The sequence below is a fragment of the Coffea arabica genome, chromosome 8e (genome assembly GCF_036785885.1).
Source record: "Coffea arabica cultivar ET-39 chromosome 8e, Coffea Arabica ET-39 HiFi, whole genome shotgun sequence".
NCBI lineage: Eukaryota > Viridiplantae > Streptophyta > Magnoliopsida > Gentianales > Rubiaceae > Coffea > Coffea arabica.
The window spans coordinates 1,060,296-1,070,213 of NC_092324.1; the positions used below are offsets into that span (position 1 = coordinate 1,060,296).

The following is a 9,918-nucleotide window of genomic DNA, read 5'->3' on the forward strand; positions in this document are numbered from 1 at the left end:
TCATAACAATGAGCGGGTTATCTCTTCGATTCTTGAAAACTGTACAATGATTCAATTCGGCTAGTTCACGACTTACAAAATGTTTGAACGAAGGCGTGATGTTAAGGCAGAGTCATGGTTTACGCCTTTCAGGTTGGGGTTACGTTGAAGCGCATTGAAGCGTGATTATGTTTCTCTCTGTGTTCGAGCCTTTTATAGAGCTGCCTGAATGAGGCGTGATGATTATGGATTGAAGGATCGTGGCTTTAAAGGTGCATAACAGGCGTGCTTTTATCATAATTCTGCATGTCAAGCAAAGTATTTGCTACCAAAATTTTAAGTCCCACATAGTACCAAAAACTCTGTTTCAATCAATCTATTTCAATCTAACTTCAAGAAAAAATGTATGAATAATGAGCCAACAACCATATAATACAAAGATATTCCCAAAATTCGAACCCAGAAGTTGGAATAATTGATGCTTTGCGTTTTGATTGTTTTATCAACATCAGATTACTTGAATATTGCACACAGGTGGTGCGTGATCATCAGACGAGTTCATGTGGAAGAAGTAAAATCAAGTAGCATATAACATCAATCGAAAAAAGGTAATTAGGACAGGAAGAAGAAGATAGATAAATCAAGAACCATGACTAGACAAGTATCCCATAACATACTTTTATCTAACTTCGCTTGACTGGATCGAAGTTGGCAACACCAATAACAGCCCCAAATAGGGCAGCAAGGACAACCCCTCCAGCTGCAATGCTGAGCAAGAAGTTCTTGAGAGATGGGGAGAGGTCAGAACCAGCTGCCTGAGCAACATCAGGAACCACCATGGAAGCTGTGAGTGCAGCTGCAGTTAGCCCAGTGATGGCCTTTTCCTTCAAAGAAGCTTCAATTTGAAGCTTGGCACTGGACTTTGATGGGTGAACGAATACAGCCTTTGATGGCCTCACTGGCAATGGCTTGAAGAAGGCATCAGAGGTTGGCGGCTGCAGCCTCTTCTGGCTTGCATTGGTCATGGGCATAGCCATTGAAACTGAGGCCATTTTTCTTGTTCTGTTCTTTCTTCTTTCTCTTTTGCAAGAATTGAAGGGAGTGGTATAAATTTTGAAGAAGTCATATTGTTTAGAAGGGTATTGAGTGGCTGGCTGGCTAGCTCGATAAAGACTTGGAGTCAGTGGAATGAGAGGTGGAAATTTGAGATTTTCTGCTTACCTGTCATAGCAGTGGCTACGTAGTAACTTGGCAACTCAGCTCTTTAGGATAGGGTTATCCATGAGGAATTTCTAAAGTTATTTTGGTCTACAAGAATTTCTTAAACAACATTACATCCACCACCACGAGGGCCACAATTGGTTTTCCTCTTCTTTGAGCTCATTATATACTCATTAGAAACTCATGACGAATGGTGCAAATGAGTTTAGTGATGTACCTATACCATACGTAGAGGAAAGATAAGAGTAGAATTTTAAACTTAGGTATATAACAAAAATCAAAGGACTGAAATGAATGAATTCATAATTAAGCTGACTTAATTAGGAAACATTAGAACCTCATCTAGCAAGATTAGCTGAATTTACCCCATAAACCTAAGAATTTCATTTCAAAATACCAATGCAAGGCGTGGGAACCATTGCCGATCTCAGTTACCGATCCACTTGATAACTGTCGACCCTCTAGATTTACTCTAATAAACTAATTAACTTCTTGAGATCATTTCAACCTTCAAGTCGTAACATAAATGCTACCTCGAAAGGAGGACTTGATTTGATTGATGTGACAAGCGTTACCAAACCAGAAGTTTAAAGTTTAAACCTATGCTTAATATCCCCAAGCTACCCTGGATTAGGGAGTCAAACAACAGCTCCTACCCCCTGCTCCTCTCTATCTTATCAGCATAAATACCTCTCATCTTGCTCTTCCAAAGATTACACAATCACTCTCCAAACTCATATACTTGCCCTTCTCAAAAATAGCACTAGCTTGAGCATTGAAGTGACACCAGGGGGAAAGCCCTGCTCCAAACTCTTGCTGTGTGGCAAGTACTGAATTGGAGTGCGCCTCAGCACTACACGCCGGCACCTGGGATCCTTGCTTGCACACAAGGTCCAGAAGAAAAGGTTTAACATATCTAAGCTTGCAGGGCCGCAAGCCTCAGAGAAGATTGATACGACAAGAAGCACTCGAATTACACCCTTGGGAAAAACTGGTGAGAACTGATGCACTGTACTTCGTAAGAATCACCCGAGTGAGAGTGACATTGACATTCGTATTGCTACAATTCCACTTTAAACAGCCCAAAACGATAATTAAGCAGTGGCCATTGCATTTCAAATTACTAAACTTATATGCTAATAAAACATAGAAATGTTAGCAGTTGCACTACTCTTTTAACTCTCTACGTCCTTTGATTTTTGAATAGCCAAAAGAGAGTCAAAGAGCTGTAGCCTTTGAGTATATGATTCGACTCGTATGCTAATCTCTCATGTTTTATCTTGAATCTCTGATGATGGTACTAGCTAGGCACTTTAGAAACAACGAACCAAATCTTTGAATGCTTTAGCCTGCATCAGCTGCCACCTCGTAGGAAGACTTCAGGGACTTAAAACTAGAAGCATTCTGAGTTAGGAACATGTATAACATGGAGTTTCCAATCGTGGTTCCACAAGAAGCTTTATATGAGATCATTCTACTACAATAGCAGGCTACTAACAATAGATTAGTTTCGGAATACAATTCTACTCCTCCCATTTAGTCACATAAATGTGCCAGTAGAAATGTCTTAAGAGTTTCAGGTAAGCCATTAATCCCTCAAAATTTAGTAACTCTTCCGACATTGCTTTTAGCTTAACTGAAGACCACTAACAGCAAGAAAGTAAGCTTCTCATTTCTTCAACCACAGGTATCTGCAACATAATGAAGAACATGAAAGTATAATCAGCCCCTAGCAGAAATGCATGAGAGTGAACTGCTGTTTACCCAGGAAGTGTCACCTATAAGTCATCCAGCATCTAGTAATGCTCCCTTCCAACAGGTCAGAGACAAACTGATTTTTGACAAAGATGATAAGTTCATCTGCTGCTCCCAGTTGTTACTGATTTTGATTCAACTAGGCGAACTTCTTGCGGAAGCAGGTCATATTTGATTTTTAGCTCCTCAAAAATTCTCTTAATCTCTAGAACCAATTCAGATCTCCGCCTGTTCTTCTCCCCATAGTCCTGAAAATTCATTGTATGGTTAAAAAAAATAGCCATCTTTATCTTGTTCACGTTCTCAATCTCCTTTACCACCACACTGTGATTAGGATGCCAATACGATGGATTTTTCTCCAAATACCTAAGCACGCAAGAAATAATAATAGGATTAGTGCACAAATAACAGCGGCAGACTACCCTAGATGCATGCACTCTAATTTCCAAACGTCCAATATAATGCCGGTTAGTAATAATCTCCAAAAACTTTAGCAGCTTCTACAAATACTTAAATTGCTGCTTTTGATCAGCATCTTTAAGCTTAAGCAGTACAAACTTGAACAGCTCAAAACAGCATTTAGCTTAAAACATACAATCAGCTCATTACAGGTGGTTCATAAACACCTTTGAGGCCCTTATTCATGCATTCCACCAATACAACTGATATGCCAGAAATAGAAGAAATATAAGCTTAGAAGGTGGTCAGATACAGACATAACCATGCTGGAGTAAACATGTAAAAACCCTAAAGGGTGCCATAAGAAAAGAACATGTTTATTGATGAGGAAAACCATAAGTTTCAGGGGACCAACTTGCATTCTTTTAATAAAACACGCTGGAAAAGGCATTTATATTTTTTGTGGTGCATTATTTAGGTACATGAGAGGGTGGAATAGCAGGGAAACCCCTCACTGCATCCTATACCTCCTTTAACAGCAGAAGGGCATTATACAAGTAGCATGTAGACGTGTATGCATGTAACTGAATTCATTTCATGCACTTTCAGGCAACATAATTTAAAACCTGATGATTGCCTGCTGGATGTGTTCTAGGAAGAGCTAAGTCAATATCTTCCCACAATTAACAGCAGATGAAGGATTTTATGCACTGTTAACAGTAAATGTCTAACTACTATATGACCATTTATGGTCACTGGTGTAATTGCTGTAAAGGATATGTCTAGAATTGCACAATGCAAAACTGCACTGTCAGCCACTTAATGAAAAGAAAATCAAAGAACTGAACTAAGGCTTCTGTGGGACATGTAGGATTGTGAATTCAAACATCACAGGCCCAAAAGCATCCAACCGCATCCAGTCATGTGATTTTCATGCCATAGGAGGGCTAACATTTTTAGTAAGCTAAGCATTATTCTCCTTTTGTCGCAGAAATGCACTTAGTAATTTACACTGCAATGCGTCCTCCCCAACATCTATTATAGATATCAAGATTTGGCACAAGGCAACAACATGAAATTGTTCTCTACTTCTCAATCTAACTGTGCATTTGACTGCAGCTTTGACATAAAGCATCATACAAGTTCAACAGGATAATGAAATGAAGGGAACTGTTCAGTAGAATCTAAAGTTTAAGAAGAGCTAGTTGTGGCTGCCCAGTTGCTAAGCAGAGCCAGAAGCAATACAATATTCCGAACTTTTCAAAATGAAGGAGCATATTGTTAAATAAATAATGAATTGACAAGTACTGCAAGTGAAGAAAAAAGCAATATCAAACTCACTTCTTTATTTTGTCTTTTAGAGTTCCTATCAATTCCAGTGGTGTCTTGAAATCAATAGAGAACTCAAGGGAATCACCCATGTCAGGGCTTCTATAAAAATTGCTGATTGGCTTGGAAGCCAAAACAGAATTTGGATAGTATATCTTTTCATTGTCGTAGCGGAGAAAGACAGTTGTTAAGATATTCATCTCCTCTACTACCATCTGTAAGAGTTTAAGGTAAGAAAAAACATTCATAAAGAGCTCATTACCAGAGAAAGCTAAACAGATCATCAAAGTTACCTGGACACCATCGACTACGCAGCGATCACCAACATCAAAAGGATGCATCACAAACACAAATATAATAGCTTCAAAAATAGTCTTGCAAGTATTCCCAAACATAAAAGCTACCAACACAAGCTGTGATGACAGAAAGACAAGCACTTTGGTCGTCGCTATTTCCATTAAAAGAAGCCATATGATTATTATTATGATAATTAAGATTGCCGTAACAAGCTTGCCCAACTGCTTCACAGCAGTTTTAGTGTCATTTAAAGCATGCGCCAAGGCTTTACGACCGTTATAAACTTTTACCTGTACAGCATGCAGAAAAAAGAGAAGTCAGAACATGTCTTTGTATGTGTGAGCACGAGTGAGGGCGGGGGAAGAAGGGATTTCCTCAACAATCATTACAATAGGAAAAAGTTTTACTACACAACTAGTATGACAGGTTCAAGTAGTTGGATGAATTAAGTTGCTTTCCATTGCCTTCTTTCGACCTTTTTCTGTTTAGACTATCAAATGAGATATGTTATGATACTGTTTATTAACTCAGACCATAAATTCCAGTGTGCTAAATAGGACAAATGCGAACATCAGTGGACAACAAGGAAAAGAGGCATTTGTGCTTCATATGGTTGCTGGAAAGACAGTAGGAAAAGAGTGGAGCATTTGAAATGACATTCAGATTGCATCCAGAGTTTAATCTCCATATGTAGAACTATCTATTCAACACTTAAAAAGTATTTTTCTTTAATCAACAAGTGTACCAACCAATCCAAGATTCATCATAAATCAGGAAAAAAAATGCATTTATTCCTGCAATGTTTGAGAAAGGTCCTACGTACCACCCAGTGTGTCAGAGCTTTCCTGTCAATCTGTCCAGTCTCAGCCACGTCGATCATTGGTAAGACAATATCCACCTCTTCTTTAATCATGAATCTCCTTAGATCCATCTCATCAATGTACCTTCATGGATTAACATTCCTAACAATTAGTTGCCAAGACAAAAAATTTTCAAAGTGAAAATCAATAGATAGAGGAATAGAAAGTAAAAGCTAGAAAAGAGCATTTCTCACCTGCAACCAGGCTGAGCTACATTTCTGAAAACGTGATAGGCTGCTGCAATTGCTTCCTCTTCATTAGTAATTTCCTTGTCGGATTGCTCATTTCCTCCATCATAAACACTTTCGCCAAGGGTACCAGAGAGGGTTGTTAGACCTGTATTAGATATGACATCCACTAACATTTTCATGGTCCAAGCTGTGACCTTTTCACGTTTCATCTGATGAAGCTTATTTATATCAATAACTGCTTTTTCCTTCTTTTCCTTTCCATCTTTCCCTGCCTTTGTTCTCCTGAAGCTAAATTGACTGACGGTACTATTTTTTCTGCCAAACATTTGAGCCGACTCCATAACTGGAGGCCCAGATAGTGTTAGCAAAATGTATTGATGGAAGACTGATTCTTGAATCCTATCAAAGAAAGCATTAACATGAAAAGAAGATGCCAAAATCTTTAGCAGCAGATTCTTCAAGAGCCACAAGAATGCCCCTATGAGGAAAGTTACCATTGTCCAAGTAATGTAATCCAAAATCTTTGTGGCAAGGCGAGATCGCTCAACGCCTCTCCTGAATAGCAGAACCCAAGTGAGAAGAACCAAACTCAACCACATACAGAACTGCACACTCTTCCGCAAAGCATACACAAAATACAATACCTTCTTTCTCAACAAAAAGGCCAGCTCAATCAACAGCACAGCAAAAAGAACAAGCCACTTTGTAAATAACATGCCACTAACAGTCACCATTACAAGAGCACACCATTTCCAAATCTCCAGCCCCCAAATTGTCCACTGTCGCAGCTTATGAACAGTCAAGCTAGCTACGAAACATCCCAAAATGCAGGCAAACACAAACCATTCAATCAAAACCTTGACTTTCACTCTGTGATATCTTAATTTGTTCCGGAGACTCACTTTCTTATAAATCTCCTCATCCTCATCTGCTCCTCCAAAACCACCAGGTGATGCCATCAACGGTGTCTTGGGGGTAATTGGTACATTCCTAATAGTCTCTTTTAATGTGTTGGCATTACTAGAACCCATTTTATCATTAGGTGAAGGCTGATTAGATAAATTTCTGTAAGGTGAACTGCAACTTGGTTCAGCATGCTCTTGAATTATAGAAATATCCTCATCAAACATGTTAGTATCAACAGGGACAGATTGTTCACCAAATCTTGATTTGGGTTTCGAGTAGACAGACCTGGCAATTGATTTTCTCCTAGTGAGGGTATCAGTTGTGGGAATTTTTGGAGGCTTATTGGCGCTTGGACTATACCCAGCAGCTTCAGGGGAAGAAAAACTTACAGGCACGGCCCTTTGAGCACCTGAAGGAGAATCAACTGATGCTCTCACCGGTGAAGCAGCTGGAGGTGGATTCTTAGGATCTTTTTCATCGCCAGAGATAAGCACAACCACTTCACCTGATGTTTTCTTGTTTTCTGCCATGCTGATTTCCCCACTCTGCTTAGAAGCTTTAGTATTGGCATCCATTTATTCCCCTACCAGATCAAACACGGAAATTACCAAATAGCTGAGACATTAATCATATGTTTGCCCTCCTTCATCAGCAGCATGTAAATCTCACTAGAATGTTTTCTGAAAAGCAACTGTTTTTATTCAAAATCGAGTCTTTACTTTTATCTTAAAAGAGCAGATTATTACTCCCCAAAAGAAAATGGAAGAGCCCACTTCGCACTTAATGCCAAAGGAATTAATCAAACGAAGCCCTGAAAAACAATAAAGTACTACTAGCAGACAGCATCAGAACGTATAAAAATTAAAACTTGTTTACCAACTAAACCGTCCCACATCATAAAACACAGAGAAAAAACCATTTCAGCTTGGGCACTTCAAAAAAGGCACAGTACAGCTAAGGAAAACGAAACATAATCACTAATGTCTTGAGTGATTCTCTCTTTCCTTTTGTTCTTACTGGTTTTTTGCACCCCTTTCATGGATAGTTAACGTAACATACCTGCAGGCGCCGATATATGCTTTACCAATGGAGATTTAGCAGGAGCTCATTGCCAGAAACAGAGATGCAGGTTGTTGTTCAAAGGGATTAGTATGAAGGGCATAAGGAGACTGAGGCTAGCTGAACAACAAAAAAGAAAGGAAAAGAAAAAGGAGTTCGGCAGAAAAAGAAGACTTGTGAGCTAACGAGTGATTAATGCAGTGCTTGCTTTAATATTCTTCTAGTTTAAACACGGTTTAGGGGTAGAGACTAGAGGGTAATGGATTTCTTGCTGGGGTTTTCTGAAAGGTTGGGGTTTTGAGCCGCACCGCATTCTACCTCTGGGACACAGAAGAGAGAGAGAGAGAGAGAATCCAGTTTCTTTTTTCGAGGGAAACTGGAAAAGCTGACATCTATAGTGACAGCAGGAAGAACATTTGAATCTGGGGAGGTTGGTGAACCAGGTACGACAACGTGGTCGAACATATTACCGTTGATCATGACACTGGACTGGTAGTAAAATAGTAATTAACTACAAAAGGCGACAGTAGCTTGATGACGAATTTGTAGTAGGAGCAGTAAATTTCTTTGACCGCATTAGCATGTTCACCCACAAGAAGGCTGCGCCAATATGCTTAGAAGGGAAGGGAAAGGAAAGGAAATGAAAATCCACAAGGTTAAACAAAAGCGGAGGTGCTAATTTCAAACCAAAAAGAGGGAAGAAAGAAAAACATATAAAGTCCCCATGTGTCTGGTAATGGGTGTACAAGGCATGGATGATTATCATCGGAGTTAATAATTGAAGGGAAAATTGCAGAAACCTCCCCTGAAACTACTGACAGTTGCACTGAGCTCCCCTCTAAGTTCTGAAATGGCAGATAGCACCCCTCAACAGGAACATTAAGTTGCAAAATCAGTCCAGGCAGCTTCAATTCCCATTAAAAAATTAGCTGTACAAGTGAGATAAAAAATTTGTTCCAAATTTGCCCTGATGTTGGTTGACAAGTAGTATTAACAAGGGAGGGGCTTTTTCATTAAGCACAAGGAAGTTCAGGGGGTATAAATGCAACAACATGCTTCCAGATGATGACCTGCAACAACTTCATTTGCTGAGAAACCAACGGCTACTTAACCTCGGGAAACCCTCGGGAAACCCAGGAAAAGCTTAACCTCAACGTACCAAGGTCTGGGGCTGAATCCGATCCAAAGGAGAAAGAGTAAGAATCTGAGAATTTTTCACTTTGCAGGAAGAAAAAGAAAGACTGAAATGCAGCCTTAATTACAACTACATTACGCAAGCTCCACCAATACCTATCGCGAAAGCGTATTCAGCGCCCATCTGGAGTGAATTGTTCTGATAGCGGAAAGGCTGAACTTTACTGAAAAAAAAAGCCCTTTCTCGAAGCCGTCTTTCAAGCATCACTAAAAAAGACTTTTTTTATACTCATCGCGGATGATTGATTCCGGCTTTTTCAGAAGACGAGAATGAGGAATAGAGGGAAACCCGCAAGCGGGTTTCAGGCTATTTAACAAATTACTTAAAAAAAAAATTTTTTTTTTACATGCAAGCTGCGTTGAGTTGCACATGCCCATCGGAGGGCCCTAGGATGCCCAGCAAAACCTCCCCTCTCATCCTCACCCTTCAGGTGAGGGTTTGAGAGTATGTGTTTGATATAAATAGAACAGAAACGCAGCTTTTAGTCATTTTACATAAAGGGAAAACCCGCAAGCGGGTTTCAGGCAGGCTATTTAACAGAATTTTATCTGCAAGGCACACTCTCTTATGCTGCAAGTAGGCAGCTTGTCACCTCAAGAGCAACTTGTAACAAATTGGCGCCAATTCATGGCGCCATCTTCCTCAGCAATTGCCGCCCTGTTCTTGCCTCTAAAACTAGTCTCACACTAAAGCATACCCTTAATCAAAGCTGGACGGAGACTGCAAC

At 39.7% G+C, this 9,918-nt stretch overlaps 2 protein-coding genes across 5 annotated transcripts; both read right to left on the reverse strand.

The window, feature by feature from the left end:
- Window positions 1-445: 445 nt before the first annotated feature.
- On the reverse strand, window positions 446-1,089 carry LOC113703921 (uncharacterized). Its single transcript, XM_027225444.2, has one exon. The coding sequence runs from the start codon at window positions 1,029-1,031 to the stop codon at window positions 663-665; it is 369 nt and encodes a 122-aa protein (XP_027081245.1). The 5' UTR covers window positions 1,032-1,089; the 3' UTR covers window positions 446-662.
- Window positions 1,090-2,587: 1,498 nt separating this feature from the next.
- On the reverse strand, window positions 2,588-9,457 carry LOC113704269 (mechanosensitive ion channel protein 10-like). Of its 4 annotated transcripts, none has more exons than XR_003451668.2 (7): window positions 7,997-9,457; window positions 6,035-7,520; window positions 5,804-5,924; window positions 4,977-5,270; window positions 4,696-4,898; window positions 2,979-3,321; window positions 2,588-2,891 (listed from the first exon to the last, which is right to left on the reverse strand). XR_003451668.2 is itself a non-coding variant. In XM_072061905.1 (7 exons), the coding sequence occupies exons 3-7, from the start codon at window positions 7,510-7,512 to the stop codon at window positions 3,057-3,059; spliced, it is 2,361 nt and encodes a 786-aa protein (XP_071918006.1). In that variant the 5' UTR covers window positions 7,513-7,520; window positions 7,997-9,167; window positions 9,287-9,457; the 3' UTR covers window positions 2,588-3,056. The 4 variants fall into 4 exon arrangements, 3 of the variants coding, with proteins under 3 accessions (XP_071918006.1, XP_027081862.1, XP_027081863.1); XM_072061905.1 differs by having other exon boundaries at window positions 2,588-3,321; window positions 7,997-9,167; window positions 9,287-9,457; XM_027226061.2 differs by having other exon boundaries at window positions 2,588-3,321.
- Between the last annotated feature and the right edge of the window lie 461 nt (window positions 9,458-9,918).

Bases quoted from the DNA above. Each gene is read 5' to 3' on its own strand.
- LOC113703921 (XM_027225444.2), bottom strand. From the start codon at position 1,031: ATGGCCTCAGTTTCAATGGCTATGCCCATGACCAATGCAAGCCAGAAG.
- LOC113704269 (XM_072061905.1), bottom strand. From the start codon at position 7,512: ATGGATGCCAATACTAAAGCTTCTAAGCAGAGTGGGGAAATCAGCATG. The intron at 5,925-6,034 runs GTGAGAAATGCT...TAATCCATGAAG, and splicing joins GTAGCTCAGCCTGGTTGCAG to GTACATTGATGAGATGGATC. The intron at 5,271-5,803 runs GTACGTAGGACC...CATGCTGTACAG, and splicing joins AAGCTCTGACACACTGGGTG to GTAAAAGTTTATAACGGTCG.